This window comes from Lissotriton helveticus, chromosome 6 (genome assembly GCF_964261635.1).
Source record: "Lissotriton helveticus chromosome 6, aLisHel1.1, whole genome shotgun sequence".
Lineage (NCBI taxonomy): Eukaryota > Metazoa > Chordata > Amphibia > Caudata > Salamandridae > Lissotriton > Lissotriton helveticus.
Genome location: NC_136067.1, coordinates 36,119,508 through 36,144,984, shown reverse-complemented (window position 1 = coordinate 36,144,984; position 25,477 = coordinate 36,119,508). Strand labels below are relative to the sequence as shown.

Sequence of the window (25,477 nt, the reverse complement as noted above, 5' to 3'; positions counted from 1 at the left end):
GCAGGATTAATGAGACTCCAGGTGAGTCTATGAATACAAAAAAAAGACAACCAAGAGACCGTGCAAGGGATCATGACGATTGTGGAGCCATTGGAGCAGAGTCGAGAGACAACAGCAGGATTAATGAGACTCCAGGTGAGTCTATGAATACACAAAGAAGACAACCAAGAGACCGCGCAAGCGATCATGACGATTGTGGAGCCATTGGAGCAGAGTCGAGAGACAACAGCAGGATTAATGAGACTCCAGGTGAGTCTATGAATACACAAAGAAGACAACCAAGAGACCGTGCAAGCGATCATGACGATTGTGGAGCCATTGGAGCAGAGTCGAGACAACAGCAGGATTAATGAGACTCCAGGTGAGTCTATGAATACACAAAGAAGACAACCAAGAGACCATGCAAGGGATCATGACGATTGTGGAGCCATTGGAGCGGAGTCCAGGCACACAACAGCAGGATTAATGAGACTCCAGGTGAGTCTATGAATACACAAAGAAGACAACCAAGAGACCGTGCAAGGGATCATGACGATTGTGGAGCCATTGGAGCGGAGTCCAGGCACACAACAGCAGGATTAATGAGACTCCAGGTGAGTCTATGAATACACAAAGAAGACAACCAAGAGACCGTGCAAGGGATCATGACGATTGTGGAGCCATTGGAGCAGAGTCGAGAGACAACAGCAGGATTAATGAGACTCCAGGTGAGTCTATGAATACACAAAGAATACAACCAAGAGACCGTGCAAGCGATCATGACGATTGTGGAGCCATTGGAGCAGAGTCGAGAGACAACAGCAGGATCAATGAGACTCCAGGTGAGTCTATAAATACACAAAGAAGACAACCAAGAGACCGTGCAAGGGATCATGACGATTGTGGAGCCATTGGAGCAGAGTCGAGAGACAACAGCAGGATTAATGAGACTCCAGGTGAGTCTATGAATACACAAAGAAGACAACCAAGAGACTGTGCAAGCAATCATGACGATTGTGGAGCCATTGGAGCAGAGTCGAGAGACAACACCAGGATTAATGAGACTCCAGGTGAGTCTATGAATACACAAAGAAGACAACCAAGAGACTGTGCAAGCGATCATGACGATTGTGGAGCCATTGGAGCAGAGTCGAGAGACAACACCAGGATTAATGAGACTCCAGGTGAGTCTATAAATACACAAAGAAGACAACCAAGAGACCGTGCAAGGGATCATGACGATTGTGGAGCCATTGGAGCAGAGTCGAGAGACAACAGCAGGATTAATGAGACTCCAGGTGAGTCTATGAATACACAAAGAAGACAACCAAGAGACTGTGCAAGCGATCATGACGATTGTGGAGCCATTGGAGCAGAGTCGAGAGACAACAGCAGGATTAATGAGACTCCAGGTGAGTCTATGAATACACAAAGAAGACAACCAAGAGACTGTGCAAGCGATCATGACGATTGTGGAGCCATTGGAGCAGAGTCGAGAGACAACAGCAGGATTAATGAGACTCCAGGTGAGTCTGTGAATACACAAAGAAGACAACCAAGAGACTGCGCAAGCGATCATGACGATTGTGGAGCCATTGGAGCAGAGTCGGGAGCCAGCGCTCTGAGACCTTCGGGTGATTTATGCGCTATACAAATGAAATAAAATGGAAAATTGGAGCAGAGTCGAGAGACAACAGCAGGATTAATCAGACTCCAGGTGAGTCTGTGAATACACAAAGAAGACAACCAAGAGACCGTGCAAGGGATCATGACGACTGTGGAGCCATTGGAGCAGAGTCGGGAGACAACAGCAGGATTAATGAGATTCCAGGTGAGTCTATGAATACACAAAGAAGACAACCAAGAGACTGTGCAAGGGATCATGACGATTGTGAAGCCATTGGAGCGGAGTCGTGAGACAACAGCAGGATTAATGAGACTCCAGGTGAGTCTATGAATACACAAAGAAGACAACCAAGAGACCGTGCAAGGGATCATGACGATTGTGAAGCCATTGGAGCAGAGTCGAGAGACAACAGCAGGATTAATGAGACTCCAGGTGAGTCTGTGAATACACAAAGAAGACAACAAAGAGACTGCGCAAGCGATCATGACGATTGTGGAGCCATTGGAGCAGAGTCGAGAGACAACAGCAGGATTAATGAGACTCCAGGTGAGTCTATGAATACACAAAGAAGACAACCAAGAGACCGTGCAAGGGATCATGACGACTGTGGAGCCATTGGAGCGGAGTCCAGGCACACAACAGCAGGATTAATGAGAGTCCAGGTGAGTCTATAAATACACAAAGAAGACAACCAAGAGACCGTGCAAGGGATCATGACGATTGTGGAGCCATTGGAGTGGAGTCGAGACACACAACAGCAGGATTAATGAGACTCCAGGTGAGTCTATGAATACACAAAGAAGACAACCAAGAGACTGTGCAAGGGATCATGACGACTGTGGAGCCATTGGAGCAGAGTCGAGAGACAACTGCAGGATAAATGAGACTCCAGGTGAGTCTATGAATACACAAAGAAGACAACCAAGAGACCGTGCAAGGGATCATGACGATTGTGGAGCCATTGGAGCGGAGTCCAGGCACACAACAGCAGGATTAATGAGACTCCAGGTGAGTCTATGAATACACAAAGAAGAAAACCAAGAGACCGTGCAAGGGATCATGACGATTGTGGAGCCATTGGAGTGGAGTCGAGAGACACAACAGCAGGATTAATGAGAGTCCAGGTGAGTCTATAAATACACAAAGAAGACAACCAAGAGACTGCGCAAGCGATCATGACGATTGTGGAGCCATTGGAGCGGAGTCCAGGCACACAACAGCAGGATTAATGAGAGTCCAGGTGAGTCTATAAATACACAAAGAAGACAACCAAGAGACCGTGCAAGGGATCATGACGATTGTGGAGCCATTGGAGTGGAGTCGAGACACACAACAGCAGGATTAATGAGACTCCAGGTGAGTCTATGAATACACAAAGAAGACAACCAAGAGACTGTGCAAGGGATCATGACGACTGTGGAGCCATTGGAGCAGAGTCGAGAGACAACTGCAGGATAAATGAGACTCCAGGTGAGTCTATGAATACACAAAGAAGACAACCAAGAGACCGTGCAAGGGATCATGACGATTGTGGAGCCATTAGAGCAGAGTCGAGAGACAACAGCAGGATTAATGAGACTCCAGGTGAGTCTATGAATACACAAAGAAGACAACCAAGAGACCGTGCAAGGGATCATGACGATTGTGGAGCCATTGGAGCAGAGTCGAGAGACAACAGCAGGATTAATGAGACTCCAGGTGAGTCTATGAATACACAAAGAAGACAACCAAGAGACTGTGCAAGCGATCATGACGATTGTGGAGCCATTGGAGCGGAGTCCCGGCACACAACAGCAGGATTAATGAGACTCCAGGTGAGTCTATGAAAACACAAAGAAGACAACCAAGAGCCCATGCAAGGGATCATGACGACTGTGGAGCCATTGGAGCAGAGTCGAGAGACAACAGCAGGATTAATGAGACTCCAGGTGAGTCTATAAATACACAAAGAAGACAACCAAGAGACCGTGCAAGGGATCATGACGATTGTGGAGCCATTGGAGCAGAGTCGAGAGACAACAGCAGGATTAATGAGACTCCAGGTGAGTCTATGAATACACAAAGAAGACAACCAAGAGACTGCGCAAGCGATCATGACGATTGTGGAGCCATTGGAGCGGAGTCCAGGCACACAACAGCAGGATTCATGAGACTCCAGGTGAGTCTATGAATACACAAAGAAGACAACCAAGAGACCGTGCAAGGGATCATGACGATTGTGGAGCCATTGGAGCAGAGTCGAGAGACAACAGCAGGATTAATGAGAGTCCAGGTGAGTCTATAAATACACAAAGAAGACAACCAAGAGACCGTGCAAGGGATCATGACGATTGTGGAGCCATTGGAGCGGAGTCCAGGCACACAACAGCAGGATTAATGAGACTCCAGGTGAGTCTATGAATACACAAAGAAGACAACCAAGAGACCGTGCAAGGGATCATGACGATTGTGGAGCCATTGGAGCGGAGTCCAGGCACACAACAGCAGGATTAATGAGACTCCAGGTGAGTCTATGAATACACAAAGAAGACAACCAAGAGACCATGCAAGGGATCATGACGATGTGGAGCCATTGGAGCAGAGTCGAGAGACAACAGCAGGATTAATGAGACTCCAGGTGAGTCTATGAATACACAAAGAAGACAACCAAGAGACCGTGCAAGGGATCATGACGATTGTGGAGCCATTGGAGCAGAGTCGAGAGACAACAGCAGGATTAATGAGACTCCAGGTGAGTCTATGAATACACAAAGAAGACAACCAAGAGACCGCGCAAGCGATCATGACGATTGTGGAGCCATTGGAGCAGAGTCGAGAGACAACAGCAGGATTAATGAGAGTCAAGGTGAGTCTATGAATACACAAAGAAGACAACCAAGAGACCGTGCAAGCGATCATGACGATTGTGGAGCCATTGGAGCGGAGTCCAGGCACACAACAGCAGGATTAATGAGACTCCAGGTGAGTCTATAAATACACAAAGAAGACAACCAAGAGACCGTGCAAGCGATCATGACGATTGTGGAGCCATTGGAGCGGAGTCCAGGCACACAACAGCAGGATTCATGAGACTCCAGGTGAGTCTATGAATACACAAAGAAGACAACCAAGAGACCGTGCAAGGGATCATGACGATTGTGGAGCCATTGGAGCAGAGTCGAGAGACAACAGCAGGATTAATGAGAGTCCAGGTGAGTCTATAAATACACAAAGAAGACAACCAAGAGACCGTGCAAGCGATCATGACGATTGTGGAGCCATTGGAGCGGAGTCCAGGCACACAACAGCAGGATTAATGAGACTCCAGGTGAGTCTATGAATACACAAAGAAGACAACCAAGAGACCGTGCAAGGGATCATGACGATTGTGGAGCCATTGGAGCGGAGTCCAGGCACACAACAGCAGGATTTACGAGACTTGCATGGAAAGACAGAGCAGTGAGTAGAAGAAAGATGGGCAGAGAGAGATGAGAGGCTGGAGGGGGGGCGTGGTCAGCGAAAGGCAGAGGGAATGCACCTGAGAGGTGTACTGATCGTCTGGTGTCAGGGAAAAGAAGTAATAAAAAACAATTCTTATGCCATGACAAAAACACTTCAACATCACACTATCCTGAGCACCCCCCACCCCCTTTACTAGATGATCAAGCCGCATTTTGGAGGGAATGTCCGGATCCTGTCATAGTCACTCATTCACATACCTTGGAAGTGCTAGAGGCTTCCTCGGGGAGCCTCTCCAGCTCCGGCCACCTCTGGCGGATGGTGTCCAGCATCTCTTGGAAGCTCACCATCTTCTTGAAGTTCCATTTGTTGCCTGTCAGAAGATGAAAGAAGAGGCAGTCAGAGGCATACAGTGGATGATGCACACAACTCTAAACCCTGAGGCTGTGTGCATGTGAAAATTATACAGACGAGAAGAACGTATACTCCCACAAACTAACAATGCAGAAACATGCATCTCAAGGGTCACAGATGAGCTGGATTCAAATCAGGTGAAAGCAAACAAAGCTAAGAAACAATAAACTGTCTAATGGAATTTCTGAATAATGTCTGCAAGAGATAGAAAATGAATACAAATATGAATATGATGTCAATGGGTGACAGTAAATAGTTCAAACGTGGGTGGTGAGAAGAAATCTTCAATCCAAGTATGCCATCTTATTTCAATGAATAGGCAAGCAGACTTATGATAGCTGGTGTGCTTTAGGACTGAGGTTTTGGGGATCACAATCTGGCAATTTTCTGTGCAAGTGGCAGTGGGGAGCTTGGTTCATAGTCCAGGTCACTGCACTACAATACACACACATGAGGTACTGCAGAGTGCTCTGTGGAACGTAATTAAATTCTCTTTGGTAGAGATGAAGGGATTTTAGGATCATTTGGCTCTACTGTGCTGCAAAGCATTTTGGCAGCATGGCTTGGAAAAGGGCTGTGCATTCAGGTCGACTGATGAAGAAGCTGAAACAGCTGAGTAAGGACCTCAAGGCAAACCATATATATTAGGCTACTGTGGTGATGAAGACAATCTGAGGTCAATGATGATGGAGGAAATTAGACGAACCAGGATCCAGGGATCTGGTCATTGAGTGACAGAGTGACCAACGTGGGAGAACGTGGCAGTAGAATGAGGGTGTGAGGGCCTTGGTGCTGTTTAACACAAGAGCAGCCATACAAGGAACCGAAAGGTGTCACAAAGCTGGTGCTCGCCAATGCTTCATGGAATGGACTCTCAGTGCTTGGCCCTGCAGCTGAAGGTGGAGTGGTAGACGCCATAAGTACTGAGAGAGGAAACACAGTCTTGACATGGGAGAGATTTAGTTGCTGGAGTTATTGCAAACCATTTACCCCAATTAATTCAAATCTGAACCTATTACAACCGGCAATTATTTTGCAAAAGGAGCAAGGCGTACTTCATGATATTAAGATCAGGAACACAAGGACTTTGCGTACACACAGCCCAAGGACGGTAGTAGTTCAGTTCTCATTCAACATACGAAGACCCCACACAGTGCTTATTTTGTTGATCTTTTCTTGCAGAACACTACAAGACCATAACATACAGAAAGCGCTGCTGCTCTGGCGCTCGAACAGCAGCCTTCGAGACCAAGTATTCCATGGTCGTCAGAAGAACTCCGCCAAGGCAGAACATGTAGGAGTAAAACATAAAGCACCTGGCCAACCAGTGAACACAGTGCAAATCCAACCTCATGAACAAGCATTGGAAATGCAATAGGTCTCGCATTGACATTAGTTTGAGTTACTGACATTGTAAATCACAATGTTTCTTTTGTAAAACATAAATAAAAGCCATTGTTATTTACAATAACAATAGTTTAAAGTCTTGTAAAAGTAATAGATTACCAAAATTAAATGCATTATAAATGCCCATTCATTTAGATTAAAAAACATAAAATGCATTTTAAAGTGCAGCGTGTTCTTATTGAATGATAAATCATGAATTTAACTGTGCAAATAATATCAAGGATTGGCAACATATCAAACAAGCATTGGCCTTACCAATAGGTTTCACCTTTGGGACTTCTTGGCAATAGATTTTTGCGTGTTTGTACAGTATCGGGGCACACACTGAGCAGCATCTTTGTACATAGACAACACTGCCCCTGCTATTAAAAGGAGCAGGGCAGGAAATATGTTATTAATATTCCCTTTTTCACGCTTAACCGTCACGGATGCGGTTTTAAAACACACTGAGAAGCAGTGTTTTGTTTATGTCAATTAAGCGCCTCCATGGGTGTTGTTCAACCACAGTAGCGGAGCACGCTATCACAGGCAGCACTAGCTGTTTTCAGTGGAAAACAGCAACTCTTACATCGCGAGTATGAATGCTTCTGTATTTCCATTTCAACAGTTACCAGACCTACTTAGATTTGGAATGCAATAGGTCTCGCATTAGCGATAGTTTAAGCTACTGGCATTGTAAATGACAACGCCTTTTATTTAGGTTTTAAAAACCGAAACCTAAATAAAAGGAATTGTCATTTACAATGCCAATAGCTTGCGTAAATGCGAGACCTATTGCATTGCGGATGCTTGTTTCATCCTACTTAAAGCCCTGCTGCCCATCTTTTAGTTTGCGGCAGATGCAAGGTTTCATTAATTTGCCGAGGAGTGGTAGGTACTGCGTTCTTCTGTCCTCATTCTTCGTAAGTGGGCTATGTAAGTAATGTTATGCAATGTAGGAGTTATGTCCAGAACCGATTTTCAGTAACTCCACCTTCATTATTACATTGTGTTCTCGACCGCACACGTGCAGTTAAAGATTCACACTCTACAGCCTTCTTACTGGTTCAAGATCATAAGCAGCACCCCGAAGCCGCAGGGCCGCTGCCCATTGAAGGTGTCACAAAAACACACCAACGCAGGGCAGCTTCTCCACGCCTCCCTTCGGCATGGGAACCACGTGCAGACAGTGGCGAAAGGAGCACGTCAGAGACATCTCCTGTGTCACAAAGCAATTGGCGATTACTGGTTAAGCACTGTTTATTCAAATTTACACACTAACTGGAGCAAACAGCAATGGCCACCTACTCGGACACATGTTTTTCAACATTAAAGGCACCCCTGGTCTCACTAGATCGTCAGAGACACAGCCTCAAATTATCCGAGTTGATGAGGATTAAAAAAAAAAACACAACGCAATCCCTATTTGTGGATTTACGTTCAAGTCGGAGTAGTTATGTCACACGACTGCGCCCATGTTTTTCCGACCTGACAAGGACACTGAGCAGAATCGCCCACTGAGATTTAAGTGTGCAGGTATCTGTACATGCACTCCACTGACCCATCTGACTAGCTGGACCAGCCACGCTCGACACTGCTTTGCTTCACCCCCAGGGAACAGGTGCATCTGCCTCATGAGGTTAATAAAGGTTGCGCGCTGGTTGTGTTCAGGGGTGCTGGCACTGGTGACGCTTCTGGTGGGAGAGCTCGTCCCTCGAGAGACATGGCCCAGGTTACACCATAATCACCCAGGTTGCCCACTGCAGATTCCACTGTCAGGCGCTGCACATCTGGGCTTCAGGGGTAGGTTGGGCGTCGCAGTTGCTGCTGTTCGCCATCCCACCTAGTCCCAGTGCATGCATGGCACCGCTGCCCGTTCGTGCAGCGCCTAGAACCGTGTGCTCCACTTTAGTTATACTCGCGATGGTTGAGCACACACTCATATGCGGCCTGTTGTGGTTTCTTAGCCCCGTGGATGGGAGCAGAAATCAGGGCCACTCTCCTGGGTAATAGCTGCACCTGGTACTTGCGGGGTTTGACAAGGGCATTGGCACGATTAAGAGCCTAGAACATACATAATCATATTCCTAGTACCAATGATATTCATGTTTATTCTTACTATATTTCTGTCAGATGAATCGCATCAGTTATGTCGCCTCAAGAGCTGATGTAACCTCAGAATAACGAATATCCGATAGAAGTTTACGCCGCCTGGACATAGTGCAGGAAAACAATAATAAACCACATTTAGGACACTGAGCCGTGGGGGTGTGTGTGTTGGGGGGAGGGGTGCGCAGAGTGGGAGTTCCCTCGTTAGAGAACAGCAGCTCCGCCAGATGTCAGGCGTGGTGACAGACGCACACATGCATCTCCGCCACCATGGCGCAGCGGTGGTAAATGCTCAGCTGCAAGCCCGGCACCGTCGACATCTCGCCCGCCGATCAGCGCAGGTCCCCGCAGACCAGAGGCGTGGCCCAGCTAGAGAGGATGCCGCCGCTTGTTAAAATGAAAGTGCTATGTGAAAGCACTAAACGCTCTGCACTTTCACGTGTCGAAGAAGACACGTGAAAGCGCAGAGCGTGCTCATGTATGAGTCCGGATGGGCGGGGTCTAAAGGAGACAGGGAGGGAACAAAAAAGCCTCACTTTCAATAGAAAGCGAACCGTTAGCATAATGTGTGACGCGCGCCAATGAAAAGCATGGGCGGAGCTTCCACCTCACTTCCGAAGTTGACTTGACGACAATAGATCTCGCAGAGCGAGCAGCGCATGGCGCTGCGACGCTAGGCGAGACCTAAAAAACTAAAGAAATAGAAACACTTCAAAAACGTACAATATACTTCAAAATCAAACATATCTACTCAGTCCTCAGCTGAAAAATGGTCTATGTCTAGGAAACATTTAACTTGCAAAATGAAGCTTATTAGCTCTATTGTAACTAGGCTGAAGCTCAACTCCCACAAAACACCCAAACACAGGTGCCAAACATAACTAATGTATCAGAGAAGCATAAAAAAAGGTTTTATTTCCATTCATGCATGTATTGTTCTTTGTGAAGTGTAAACAAAGCTGAACAGCAACTGAGCAAAGAACAAGAGATTAAAGCCTACAATGCCAGGGTATCCACGAGAGCAGGTTGTTAATGGTGTGAGAGCGCTCTTTGCCAACCAGCCGTCGCAGATTCTTTCTAAAATACCCCCTTACACAAACAAAGAAAGCTCATCCTTGACTACCATGCTCGTTCAAACTTTATATCCATCACCAATAACAATTTTAAGCAAAATATCAAGTAAGAAATACATTCCAATGCAACGTACCGATGTATGTATGAATACATGTATCTACGTATGCGGTATTTCTATAGCTCGCATACACTTAAAAGCAGCAGAGGTTGTACATGGTCACTTATCAACAATCTATCTGCTCCTTATCGATGAGACTACCCTTCAGGAGCGTGTCCACAAACCACCACCAAGATCACAGATGGTGAACTGATAATGCTCTTGTGGGCAAATGTGATCTGGACCAGTGCAAAGGTGCGACCTTAGAAGGACTGTTCAGGAATACAATAAACAGGATCAGTGCAGCAGCAACAAGGCGTTAATTGCTTTCCAAAGTTATGACAAACTTATCAGTGTTGCTTCTTAATATAAAATATGCTTCACATTTTACTGCTAATTCTTTTCAAAAGATCATGCAATCATATATTTGATTTAATGTGAGAGCTGAAAGCCAACACATGTTTCCCAATTTTGGGACATCATTTCACCAGTGCATTGACATTTCTCAACAAAAGATCTTCTCAGTTCCAGTTATTATGTAATCCTTAATTTATATTCTTTTAAAAAAGGTTCAATTATTGCACTGTGTGTCAAAGAAGTAAGAAATAGAAAGCTTATGACCATCACCTAGTAGAAGAATGCATCAAAAGTTACTAAAAAGTTTTTGCAAGAATAATGCTTTCGTCCAACAATAAGCACAGTGATAGTGAAGGATTTCCACCGATAATGTAAACTAACACGGGTTGAGCAACACCGTATGATCATCACGATGTTACCGTTTCTTTCTTGCGTCTCATGCTACACCGTCAAAAACAGAAAATCTTGCAAGTTCCACCAATAATTTGACCAATAATGAACACCTGAACTCCAGGTAAAAGGATTCTGTGAAACCTTTGTGAGATCAGTAAACCTCTGCCTATGATGGATAATAAACCTGTTCTTACTGCCGGATGACGTTGGATCAGCTGTACCAGCATCAATACCCGGCACTGACTTACGAACGCTGATCTACCTTGCTTCCTCAGACTACCTTAGCCAGAGCGAAAGCTGTCCTTCACTCAGACACCAGCAAAAACCCGACTGGACCTCAGTCCTGGACGAGTTACTTGGTCCACCCGGAACACAGAAAGAGGTTCAATATTCTACAGTGCGCAGAATAAAACAACAGTGGAAAATCTGGGAGCCACCAATCCCCATTCCGATTAAGAACGAATTGGTCTAAAAATGTTGAGTAACTGTTTAAGAAAGAGGCAATGTGCTAGAGATGTCTTCTCCAGTGCCTAGAAGGAAGAGCGGCACTTTTTATATGACTAAGTTCCCTCGCTTCCGCTATGTACTTCAAAATGCACGTTTGTAAGTCTGAGACAGGCTTTCTAGCCTTTTGGGGTTCCTATACAGATGTAGAATTCTCAGAATTTCACCAAATGCTTTATACAAAGTGGTATACAACAGGTATCGTTCTTCCAAACCTACATAGCAGACTCTATCATCGCACCCCATCTCCGCGATGTCATCAACTGCTCCTTCAATTCCGCTACCTTCCCGGAAAACTGGAAACATGCCGAACTCAGCGCCCTTCTAAAGAAACCCACAGCAGACCCCACTGAACTTAAGAACTACCGCCCCATCTCGCTCCTCCCGTTCCCCGCCAAAGTCATAGAGAAAGCCGTCAACAAACAACTCGCCGCCTTCCTTGAATCCAACAAATCCCTTGACCCCTCACAATCCGGTTTCCGAGCCAAACACAGCACCGAAACCGCCCTCATCGCAGCTATCCATCGCACGTCAACACAACCTCAACATCATTTCCTACGCAGACGACACCCAGCTGATGCTCTCTCTCACCAAAGACCCAAACACCGCCAAAACCAACCTACACGAAGGAATGAAAGATGTAGCCGAGTGGATGAAGAATGAATATGCTACTTACCAGTATGCATCTGTTCTTGGCATGTAGGGCTGCTAACATTCATATCTATTGCATAGATCGCCGCCTAGTGTTGGGTCCGGATGATTGCACATTGTTGTCCTGGAAGAGTCTTCGAAGTATCACGAGATAGGTGGCTCCTCCCCTGGACTACAGTGTGCATGGGTATCGACTCCATCCCCAGATTGTTTTTAGCCATTGTGGCAAAGATGGAGTGCGATAGTAGAAATGATGTCCATGCTAGTGATGAAATGCAAGAAGTAATCTGCAGCTGCTACAGGCGCTGGGGAGGAGGGTGGGCGATATGAATGTTAGCAGCCCTACATGCCAAGAACAGATGCATACTGGTAAGTAGCATATTCAGTTGGAGGCATGTGGGCTGCTACATTCATATCTATTGCATAGAATACATAGCAGTCCCCTCATTAGCGGCGGCCGCCCGTGCCAGCTGCAGAAGTCTGAAAAAGAGTTTTGAGAACAGCCTGTCCTACAGCTGCCTGCTGTTTGGAGTGCACATCTACACAGTAATGTTTGGTAAATGTATGTGGTGTAGCCCACGTGGCTGCTATACAAATGTCCTCTAAAGGAATGTTCCCTAGGAAAGCCATGGAGGCCCCCAACTTGCGTTTGGAGTGCGCCCTGGGGGGGGACCGTTAAAGTGCGTTTAGCCTTCTGATAACAAATCTGAATACATTTAACGATCCACCTGGCTATTCCAGCTTTGGAAATAGGGTTGCCTTTGTGCGGTGCTGAGAAGGCAACAAAAAGTTGCTGTGTCTTTCTAAAGTGTTGTGTTCTGTCAATGTAGTACATTAATGCCCTTTTAACGTCCAGCGTGTGGAGCATTCTTTCTGCTACTGTTTCTGGGTTTGGAAAGAATGCGGGCAGTTCAATCGTCTGATTGACATGAAACTGTGACACCACCTTTGGAAGGAACTTGGGGTTAGTGCGGAGCACTACCCTGTTTGAATGGACTTGAATAAATGGCCCTTGTATTGTGAGCGCTTGTAGCTCACTAACACGTCTGAGAGACGTGATAGCAATGAGGAAAGCCACTTTCCATGTCAAGAACTGAACCTCACACGAATGTTAACATATGAAAATGTTCTGAGAGGATGTACAGGTTGAGGGGGCGTAGGTCCAGAATTGGTCTGAGCGAACCGTCCTTTTTTGGGATTAAGAAGTACAGGGAATAAACCCCTGTGCCTTCTTCCTCCACCGGCACGAGCTCTATTGCGCCTTTTTGCAGCATCACAAGAACCTCTTGCTGCAATAAGTGCAAGTGCTCTGCTGACATAGGTCGTTGTCTTGGGGGTATGTTGGGTGGAGTGGACGTCAACTCCAAACAATAATCGAACTGGATAAGTTTCCTTATCCACCTGTCTGTGGTGATGGACGTCCAGACTGGCAGGGACTGCTGGAGTCTCCCCCCGACAGGTGTTGGGTGGTCGGGGGGCAGTGACAGTGGGTCACTGTTTGTTGGCAGCAGAGGAACGGGAACTATTGTTGCCTCTGCCTCTGCCCTTGGCGCTGTTGCCTCTGTAACCACCTCTATTCTGTTTTGGGTACGAGGCCTGTGCCCCTCCTCTGCTGAAATGTGACTGCTGTGCCAAGTGTCCTCTGGTAACACTCCGTGTACTTGAGCGACGAAAAGTGTTTCCTCTGTATTGCTGAGACTGAAGTGCCCCCATGGACTTAGCCGTCTCAGCATCTTTTTTGATCTTCTCGAGGGTGGTGTCAACCTCAGGCCCAAACAGTCTGTCTGGATTGACGGGCTGGTTGAGGATAGTCGTCTGTATTTCTGGCTTGAACCCTGAGATGCGGAGCCATGCCTGACGCCTCAACATAACACTAGTGTTGACCGCTCTTGCCGCTGTATCTGCCACGTCTAGCGCGCATTTAATTGCAGCGTTAGAAATGAGCTTGCCCTCTTGTATCAGCATCTCAGCTCCTTCTTTAAACTTGTCTGGAAGGTGTTGTAAGAGCTGCTCTAAGGTGTCATAGTGCGCCCTATCATACCTGGCTAATAGGGCTTGTGTGTTAGATATGCGCCATATGTTGGCTGCCTGCGCAGCCACCCTTTTGCCCGCTGCCTCCAGCACTTTTGACTCTTTGTCCGGGGGAGGAGCTTCACCCGTTGTCTGCGAATTCGCCCTTTTGCGGGCATTTGAGACCACCAAAGAGTCTAGAGGCAACTGGCTTCGTATATAAGTAGGGTCCCCAGGTGCCGGCCTGTACTTTTTTTCAATTCGTGGGTTCACCACTCGCGCTCTGGTGGGTTCCTTGAAAATGTCCGTGGCATGCTTGAGAACCCCTTTAAGCATTGGAAGTGTCTTCACAGTTTTTTCTGATGCAGAGAAAGTATCAAACAAAAAGTCAACTTCCACAGGGTCGGCATGCATCTCCACCTTATGGTTTGTAGCCGCCCTTTCAATTAAAGCATTAAATGCCGCAGAGTCTTCAGTTGGAGAAGTTTTAACCCCATACATATGTGGGTCACTGACCACCTGTTGGTCCCCCTGATCACCAGAGTGTATCCATGAGTCCTGCTGCTCATCAGGGTCAGTATTGTCTGGGAAGTTATACCCCTCATCTTGTTCATCCTCATCTCCATTTGAGCAAGTGGGTGAAGGTGTAGGACTCCGCCTAGGTCGTTGAGGCACGGGTTCAACAAGTTCTGGCGTGTCTGGTGCAGGCTTTTTCTTCTTTAGAGGTATTACATAGGATTCCACAGGCTGGGATGTAATTTTCCTCTTGTAGAGCGTTAATCTACCCGTGTCGGCGTCGATAAAATGCTCCGCCTGGTCGTCAGGTAAAGGTGGTCGACCAAAGCCTCCACTTAGCTGAGTCTGCCTCAATGGCTCCGAGTCCTCGGGCACCGTACGAGGTGCAAAAGCCTTCGGCACCACCTTCGGTGGAAGAGTATAGAGGATCGGCATTGAAGTCTTCTTCAGTGGAACACTTGGCTTCGGTACCGAAGGTGTTTTCGGCTCCGACGCCTTGTCTCTTATCCGTTTCAGGGAGTCCGAGATTTGCTTCGTAAAAGAAGCGGACGGCTTCGTCGATCCGACCGACGACCTCTATCCACCCACAGGGGAAGATCCGAGCGTCGACGATTTTTCTTTGGGTGGCGGAGGCGCGGATGCACCTTCGACAGCTGCGCTCTGCTCCCGTCCCGACCTTAGTCGTCGACGTCGCAGACTTTGGATCTGCAGATTTTTCTTTCTGCGTCGGGGCTCCAGACTTCGGCTCGGTGCCCCTCGCCGACTTCGCTTCGACTGTCCGTTTGCCTGTTGGTGCGGCAGTCTTGGTTGAAGGTGTCTCGACAGTCTTCTTCGACTTCGACTCGACCACCTTACTCGACACTGGCTCGACGACCTTCTTCGAGCTGGTCTCCTTGGCCCCTTTCGGTACCTTAGCCTGTTCGACAACCTTCTGCAGCTTCGAGGGCTCCGAAGACGACGGTTTCGATGTAGTCCCAGACGTCTTCGGTGTCGATGGTTTGTCGGCCATCTTTGTAGTTTTCGATTCCGATGGTTTCGGTTTCGATTTGTGTTATGGAGGCTCCGCTGGTATGTCCGTAGCCGGGCCAGGAGGCGGGGCCGAGGACTGAGGAGTAGGGTCGTGGGTAAGGCCGTGTGGCGATCCCGTGACCTGAGCCTTAGTAAATGTACGCACGGGGCATAGCTCTTCCTCCGAGCTATCTTCCGCGGCCCCATAAACTTCCTCGTCGTCCCCTACTCAAACACTTAATACGATTTTATTCCATATACTTATTTTGCTATTTATTTTATTACAACGTCTGGGGCCGTATTACTGAAAGTGCCCTGGGACACAAGAGGCGTTAGCGCTCGCTTTGCGGCACATTGGTATTAAAGGAGGGGCCGAAGACGCTTGTAAGGCCCCTTCTGTAATACAGATAGCGCTGGCGCACATTAATCGCCAGCGCTATCTGCAGGGGCGTTCCCTCATTTGCATGGGGGCGTGCCCCATGCATATGAGGGAATCCCTTTGCCTCGGCGCCCGAGCCATATTACAGACGCTGGTGCACATACAGCGCCAGCGCTATCTTCAGGGGCGTTCCCTCATTTGCATGGGGCGTGCCCCATGCATATGACGGAATCCCTTTGCCTCGGCGCCCGAGCCATATTACAGACGCTGGTGCACATACAGCACCAGCACTACCTTCTGGGGCGTTCCCTCATTTGCATGGGGGCGTGCCCCATGCATATGAGGGAATCCCTTTGCCTCGGCGCCCGAGCCATATTACAGACGCTGGTGCACATACAGCACCAGCACTACCTTCAGGGGCGTTCCCTCATTTGCATGGGGGCGTGCCCCATGCATATGAGGGAATCCCTTTGCCTCGGCGCCCGAGCCATATTACAGACGCTGGTGCACATACAGCACCTGCACTACCTTCTGGGGCGTTCCCTCATTTGCATGGGGGCGTGCCCCATGCATATGAGGGAATCCCTTTGCCTCGTCGCCCGAGCCATATTACAGACGCTGGTGCACATACAGCACCAGCACTACCTTCTGGGGCGTTCCCTCATTTGCATGGGGGCGTGCCCCATGCATATGAGGGAATCCCTTTGCCTCGGCGCCCGAGCCATATTACAGACGCTGGTGCACATACAGCACCAGCACTACCTTCTGGGGCGTTCCCTCATTTGCATGGGGGCGTGCCCCATGCATATGAGGGAATCCCTTTGCCTCGGCGCCCGAGCCATATTACAGACGCTGGTGCACATACAGCACCAGCACTACCTTCTGGGGCGTTCCCTCATTTGCATGGGGGCGTGCCCCATACATATGAGGGAATCCCTTTGCCTCGTCGCCCGAGCCATATTACAGACGCTGGTGCACATACAGCACCAGCACTACCTTCTGGGGCGTTCCCTCATTTGCATGGGGGCGTGCCCCATGCATATGAGGGAATCCCTTTGCCTCGTCGCCCGAGCCATATTACAGACGCTGGTGCACATACAGCACCAGCACTACCTTCTGGGGCGTTCCCTCATTTGCATGGGGGCTTGCCCCATGCATATGAGGGAATCCCTTTGCCTCGGCGCCCGAGCCATATTACAGACGCTGGTGCACATACAGCACCAGCACTACCTTCTGGGGCGTTCCCTCATTTGCATGGGGGCTTGCCCCATGCATATGAGGGAATCCCTTTGCCTCGGCGCCCGAGCCATATTACAGACGCTGGTGCACATACAGCACCAGCACTACCTTCTGGGGCGTTCCCTCATTTGCATGGGGGCTTGCTCCATGCATATGAGGGAATCCCTTTGCCTCGGCGCCCGAGCCATATTACAGACGCTGGTGCACATACAGCACCAGCACTACCTTCTGGGGCGTTCCCTCATTTGCATGGGGGCGTGCCCCATGCATATGAGGGAATCCCTTTGCCTCGTCGCCCGAGCCATATTACAGACGCTGGTGCACATACAGCACCAGCACTACCTTCTGGGGCGTTCCCTCATTTGCATGGGGGCGTGCCCCATGCATATGAGGGAATCCCTTTGCCTCGGCGCCCGAGCCATATTACAGACGCTGGTGCACATACAGCACCAGCACTACCTTCTGGGGCGTTCCCTCATTTGCATGGGGGCGTGCCCCATGCATATGAGGGAATCCCTTTGCCTCGGCGCCCGAGCCATATTACAGACGCTGGTGCACATACAGCACCAGCACTACCTTCAGGGGCGTTCCCTCATTTGCATGGGGGCGTGCCCCATGCATATGAGGGAATCCCTTTGCCTCGGCGCCCGAGCCATATTACAGACGCTGGTGCACATACAGCACCAGCACTACCTTCTGGGGCGTTCCCTCATTTGCATGGGGGCGTGCCCCATGCATATGAGGGAATCCCTTTGCCTCGTCGCCCGAGCCATATTACAGACGCTGGTGCACATACAGCACCAGCACTACCTTCTGGGGCGTTCCCTCATTTGCATGGGGGCGTGCCCCATGCATATGAGGGAATCCCTTTGCCTCGGCGCCCGAGCCATATTACAGACGCTGGTGCACATACAGCACCAGCACTACCTTCTGGGGCGTTCCCTCATTTGCATGGGGGCGTGCCCCATGCATATGAGGGAATCCCTTTGCCTCGGCGCCCGAGCCATATTACAGACGCTGGTGCACATACAGCACCAGCACTACCTTCTGGGGCGTTCCCTCATTTGCATGGGGGCGTGCCCCATACATATGAGGGAATCCCTTTGCCTCGTCGCCCGAGCCATATTACAGACGCTGGTGCACATACAGCACCAGCACTACCTTCTGGGGCGTTCCCTCATTTGCATGGGGGCGTGCCCCATGCATATGAGGGAATCCCTTTGCCTCGTCGCCCGAGCCATATTACAGACGCTGGTGCACATACAGCACCAGCACTACCTTCTGGGGCGTTCCCTCATTTGCATGGGGGCTTGCCCCATGCATATGAGGGAATCCCTTTGCCTCGGCGCCCGAGCCATATTACAGACGCTGGTGCACATACAGCACCAGCACTACCTTCTGGGGCGTTCCCTCATTTGCATGGGGGCTTGCCCCATGCATATGAGGGAATCCCTTTGCCTCGGCGCCCGAGCCATATTACAGACGCTGGTGCACATACAGCACCAGCACTACCTTCTGGGGCGTTCCCTCATTTGCATGGGGGCTTGCTCCATGCATATGAGGGAATCCCTTTGCCTCGGCGCCCGAGCCATATTACAGACGCTGGTGCACATACAGCACCAGCACTACCTTCTGGGGCGTTCCCTCATTTGCATGGGGGCGTGCCCCATGCATATGAGGGAATCCCTTTGCCTCGTCGCCCGAGCCATATTACAGACGCTGGTGCACATACAGCACCAGCACTACCTTCTGGGGCGTTCCCTCATTTGCATGGGGGCGTGCCCCATGCATATGAGGGAATCCCTTTGCCTCGGCGCCCGAGCCATATTACAGACGCTGGTGCACATACAGCACCAGCACTACCTTCTGGGGCGTTCCCTCATTTGCATGGGGGCGTGCCCCATGCATATGAGGGAATCCCTTTGCCTCGGCGCCCGAGCCATATTACAGACGCTGGTGCACATATAGCACCAGCACTACCTTCTGGGGCGTTCCCTCATTTGCATGGGGGCGTGCCCCATGCATATGAGGGAATCCCTTTGCCTCGTCGCCCGAGCCATATTACAGACGCTGGTGCACATACAGCACCAGCACTACCTTCTGGGGCGTTCCCTCATTTGCATGGGGGCGTGCCCCATGCATATGAGGGAATCCCTTTGCCTCGGCGCCCGAGCCATATTACAGACGCTGGTGCACATACAGCACCAGCACTACCTTCTGGGGCGTTCCCTCATTTGCATGGGGGCGTGCCCCATGCATATGAGGGAATCCCTTTGCCTCGGCGCCCGAGCCATATTACAGACGCTGGTGCACATACAGCGCCAGCGCTATCTTCAGGGGCGTTCCCTCATTTGCATGGGGCGTGCCCCATGCATATGACGGAATCCCTTTGCCTCGGCGCCCGAGCCATATTACAGACGCTGGTGCACATACAGCACCAGCACTACCTTCTGGGGCGTTCCCTCATTTGCATGGGGGCGTGCCCCATGCATATGAGGGAATCCCTTTGCCTCGGCGCCCGAGCCATATTACAGATGCTGGTGCACATACAGCACCAGCACTACCTTCAGGGGCGTTCCCTCATTTGCATGGGGGCGTGCCCCATGCATATGAGGGAATCCCTTTGCCTCGGCGCCCGAGCCATATTACAGACGCTGGTGCACATACAGCACCAGCACTACCTTCTGGGGCGTTCCCTCATTTGCATGGGGGCGTGCCCCATGCATATGAGGGAATCCCTTTGCCTCGTCGCCCGAGCCATATTACAGACGCTGGTGCACATACAGCACCAGCACTACCTTCTGGGGCGTTCCCTCATTTGCATGGGGGCGTGCCCCATGCATATGAGGGAATCCCTTTGCCTCGGCGCCCGAGCCATATTACAGACGCTGGTGCACATACAGCACCAGCACTACCTTCTGGGGCGTTCCCTCATTTGCATGGGGGCGTGCCCCATGCATATGAGGGAATCCCTTTGCCTCGTCGCCCGAGCCATATTACAGACGCTGGTGCACATACAGCACCAGCACTACCTTCTGGGGCGTTCCCTCATTTGCATGGGGGCGTGCCCCATGCATATGAGGGAATCCCTTTGCCTCGTCGCCCGAGCCATATTACAGACGCTGGTGCACATACAGCACCAGCACTACCTTCTGGGGCGTTCCCTCATTTGCATGGGGGCGTGCCCCATGCATATGAGGGAATCCCTTTGCCTCGGCACCCGAGCCATATTACAGACGCAGGCGCAGAGGCAGAGACACTCTCAGGGGGCGCACTAAAAGGTGGTGCTCTGTGCGCCCCTTGAGAGCAGCCGTCTGGATGGCTAAAAGTGGGTCCCAAGGACCCCACAGACATCCCCTTGCAGGCGGCTTCAGTCACTGACTGCATCAGCCTGCAAGGGGATCTCTAATCCCCTTTAAAGTGCAGGCGGGTTGCCTCCTGCACAGTGAGGCACGGGGCGGCTGCTTCAAGGCGGCTCAATTTTTAACTTGAATGCGCTGCCCAGTTGAGAGGTTGACGATGGGTGCTACCTCCCCGCTTGAATATCTGTTTGATGACAAAGGGGTTGGGTCTCTTCCACCAGCAAAACAAAAGTTCCCAAATAGGTGGAAGCGCTCTCTGCGGAGGATGGGCTATGGGGGGAGTTGACGAAAGTGGACGCCACTGTGGCAAGGAAAAGGGTTGCAACAGGTGGCCCCAGCTGGAGGGTTTCCAGAAGTGGGATACAATCGGGATCTCTACCCTGGGCGATGTGATGCGGGCACAGTTTTGAAATCATTTCAGGAGATGCAGAATGAATACCACTTACACTGCACCCAACTTCACCGATACCTGCAATCTCATCATGCCCATACCCACCACAAAGAATCTCATCAACCTTCCAGAATTCAACCCATCGGAAGGTAAGCTCCTACTGGGGGACCGGGGTTCTAACAAACTACTGGAAATATACCAATCTCTCATCACAAATAGTTTGAACACATTTCCCACTTTTAGAGAGGCATGGGAGGCTGACCGCGACAAGCTGGCTGAGGATAACTGGACAGAGGACCTGGGGGAACCCAGAGAGGCGGAGATTTCTGCCCACCTCCAATTGATACACAGAGCTTATTACAGGTGATACCGCTTATGGCGCATGGGCGTGATCAATTTCCCGGTTTGACTTCGCTGCATGGTGGACGAGGGTACCTTCATTTATACAGTATGGAGCTGCACAGCACTGGACTGGTTCTGGCGAGGTTTAAAGTCCTGTCGGGGGAGGTTCTCTCCTGGGCGATCCCACTGGACCAATCATAGTATCGATGGCATAGGGGAAGCAGATATAAACGGTCTCTTCTGTTTCTGGGTTTTACCCTGGCAAAACGAGACATGGCTAGAGCATGGAAAGCAGAGCCCCCCCCCCAATCAATATAGTGTGGAAAAAAGGGATGCATCACTGTATGGGCCTGGAGGTTGTGGTGCACTGGGCACAGTAATGACCCTGAAAGATCCCAAAGCCTGGCAGATGTGGGTATTGTCTTGGAGCCCATCTGGTCCGCCAGATCTCCTATTGAGGAAGAAATCCTAGGGTATGGGGCCACGAGTCAGAGAAATAATGCGTGTGGTTAATGTTCAGTCTGTTGAGGATATGTTGTACGTCATATTGTGCTAGGGTGGGGTCGAATGTACCCATTTCTTGTTTTTGTTCAGGGGTGTAATCATTTCATCACCCTGTACGTACATCTCACCCGCATGGTCATGCTTCTTTCTTGAAACCCAATAACATTAGTTATTAATAAAAAATAATAACTTTCACATTGAAAAACGTTCCACAATACCACATATCTAGATCTACTTTTGCTCTCTGCGTTTACACATCTAAACAGCTGCAGGCCACATAAGACTCGACCCATGTCCTCACACTGGTCCTGGAGTCACCATCTCAGTAGAGACAGCCATCGAAATGCTGCGCGTGCACCAGAGAAGTGTCATGCCCCTCTGTCAAGGCTACAAAGAAGACCATTCTGTGGCCTCACTGGCTGGGAGGTGGTGTCACGCTGAATGTGACTGTCAGGCATGCATGTGAAGGTCTTGAACAGTTACACTCATCTAGTGTGTTGGACTCAGCAGTGTTCACAGTGGTGAAGGTAAAGATAAAGGTCTTAGTGTAAGACTCCGGCTCATGGACGGTCACAGACCCGGCTTCAAACGACACCCAAAGCAGCAAAGCACGCGCACCATCAGTACCGAGAGCTGCATTGTGCTGCAAAAGATGGTCATTGTTGAGAATGGGCACGTGTTGTGGTAGGGTAGGATAAAACACTGCATGCACAGAATGTTGGTACAGCTATGCACATCATAAAGAAGCTTGCTAGTTTAAGTTTATCTTAATAATAAAGTGATCAAATTAACGGAGGCAATGAGATACTCTGAAATGAAAGACCGGAGTACTTGGAAAATGGAAGGTGCACTCCAATGAAGTCAATTACGCAGAAGAATGTTTTGAAATGTCTTCACTTTATTTGTAATCTTTCGTTTTCTTAAAAAAGGGGCCCAGCCAACGTGTTTCGTTCCCCTAGTGCCACGGGAACTTCGTCAGGGCTGCAAAAATTGTAACATACATTTTGTTATCTATACATCCTTGCAGCGGATGTCAGGAGTGGTTGCACCAACTGATACTTGAAACTGACGGAACTAACGTGCTTGACCTTGGTCTGCTGCTATGTGCTTTTGGTACCTTTCTTGAAAGACCGGAGTAGTTTATTCCAATTACAGGGTCTTGGAAAAGTCCTGCTGTTTTTCATCGCTACCTCCCTGGGTCAGGGGTGGATTGGTTATGCACCGCTCCTTCCTTGGACTTGGTAGCCATTACCTAGGTTCCCCCTCTGGATTAACACACTGATTCCCCTATTCCCACAGTGACCAAAGCAGGTTCAGAAAGTAACAGGGCAGCGAGGGTCTCCACAGCGGTCCCCACGCAGGAACCACCCTGCTTTCCTCGGTTCCTTGCAAGTCAAGCGTTAATGTACAAGTAAAGAGGCCTGGGAAGACTAGGGCTCACTGGTGTTTGCATGTAACAGAAGCAGCTTAAACTACAGATGGCCTGAAGACGATCAATCATTCTCGCTGTGGACCCCAGGGGAAGGTCCTGGTGGTTCAGGACTACTGCTCCAACAATTTAAGCAGCTGGTCATCATGTGAACCCCACACTCACCGTCAAACGGCATGTACTCAATGAAGCGGACCTCCAGGGGCAGCTTTTCCGTCAATGCCACAAAATCCACAAGCTCGTCCTCGTTCAGACCTCTCATTACCACACAGTTCACCTGGAGAGGATTAGAAAAAACACCATCACGCCAAAGAAAACATGGTCATGCTCAGCAAATCGCATTCAGGGCTTCACAACTTGTTGTATTAGGAAGCCAAACACAACTTGCAGAAGATTCAGCCAGAAGTAGCAGACTGTTTAGCTATGATCTCCAAAGAGCTGTAAAACCTGGAGGAATGCAGGGATCAGAGCTGCAGTTTCAATTTGGAAAGAAAAAAAGATGTGTTGTTCTTTCTCCAATTTTACTTATTAAAAGACCTCCAATAAACTTGATGTGTTCTTCGTGTTCAACACAAGTGCTTTAGAGTGAGGCTCGTACCTTGGAGAAGGGACAATACTTTCACCAATGTGGTTCAAAGGCTGGAAAGGTCACTCCCTTCAAATGATCAAATCAATTTAGACTTAGCCATTTTACTAAATAAATCACCTACACACAAGCTCTTGCAGATCATGGCTAATCTCTTAAACAATAAACCACTTTGACAGCCTCCATTTTCAAATGATGAATCCCCCTTCGGCCCAGTCCTTTCAAATGATAACTCCACTTCGGTTCATGCGTTAGGCTTGCACTTTTAAAACACTCTTGATTCACACTTTCTTTTATTTTAATTATTTTGTATTACATTTTGACAGCATAAAAGGAATTATTGGAATTTAGGTAAATCAACCTCATAACCATACATTGGCTAAGTATTAACAGTTTACTTCCGCTTTGTAACCGCCATTGCTGCATTTCTTTTCCTGGTCAACTCGGAAATACATATTGGATGTCCCTTTTTTTAGACGATCTCCAGTGAGAAGCTCACATCTGCTGAGTGAATGTCAGACAATACATCTGGGTTGTTCAGACATGTTTATATCATCTCTTTACTTTGTGAGATAAGGGGTCTCCTACTCTACTCCACTAGGTAAATCCCTAGGTGTGTTTTATTAGCATAGTGGAGCCACTTTTAGGCACCCACCCCAGCTCCTCAAACTGTACTAAGCGTGGAAACACACATGCACTCTCTCTCTTTCTTTCGGATCACCCACAGGGGTCTCCAACCTTTTCTGTAATAAGAGCTACATATGATCAGTTAAAAACATCTAGGGCCAATAACAGTATTAGTGCTGTAATAGTGGCATCAAACAAGATTACATTAGTAGCCACACCATTCACGATTACTAGCCATGATCACCTCAGTGCATTAGGCAACGTAGCCAACAGTCATGTAAAAAAGTCTGTCAGTTTGGAATACCTTTACATAGGTAATATATTCGCAATAGCTTGAATGCCACTGGCACCAAGGTAATACTATTAGTAAGTCTTGAATATATTTTGCACATTCAACCATTTTCTCCAAACGACACCTTTTGAGTTCTGTAAATACACTCAATCCAAACATTTTCAATTTTGATGTAGATATACTAATTTAGCCAAGCAAAAGCTTCTAATTTAGTAGTCAGGATTGGACAAGGGAGAGCTGCCTACAGGTAGCTGGACAGCTGCTCGTTGGAGAACCCTGCTTGCCCTCAAACACTGCTTTCAGGCCAAGCAAAGCAATGAAGCACCTTAGGCAGCAGCCGTTTGTAAACAAGGAGTCACTTTTGGCCCAGCTTTCTGAATGACTCACGAGGTTACATCCTTCATGACCTCTGGAGGACCAGCATAAGGACGTCTGTGCTCCTTACAGGGCAGTGAGCACCAAAAGTGTGGGGGAGTTTGTTGTTGACCAATACGAAGAGTCCTCGGGGTGTTGGGTAACACAAACTCGTAGAATAGATTATTCCAGATAAAAGCCATTCACTGAATTGGATTCTGACATTTGGTGAATTGTAATATATAAAAGTCTGTGATTTTTGTACAGCAAAACCTTAATAAAGGCAGTTGAGCGCTGTACAGGACCACAGACAGGGATAGAGCTAAAGCTTGGTTGTGGAAGGTTAATGCACTGTGATGTATTGTTCTCTAAGGTGGAGGGTTAATGCACTGTGATGTATTGTTCTTTA

General features: G+C 48.9%; 1 protein-coding gene across 3 annotated transcripts in view; it reads right to left on the bottom strand.

Moving 5' to 3' along the window:
• MOCS1 (molybdenum cofactor synthesis 1) overlaps positions 1-25,477 on the bottom strand; it is a 261,645-nt gene that overhangs the window by 85,232 nt on the left and 150,936 nt on the right. For all 3 annotated transcript variants that reach the window (XM_078647327.1, XM_078647326.1, XM_078647325.1), the window contains exons 6-7: positions 23,375-23,486; positions 5,305-5,417 (exon numbers count right to left, since the gene is read on the bottom strand). In XM_078647327.1, the coding sequence (XP_078503453.1) occupies positions 5,305-5,417; positions 23,375-23,486 (225 nt within the window). The remainder of the gene's footprint in view (positions 1-5,304; positions 5,418-23,374; positions 23,487-25,477) is intronic.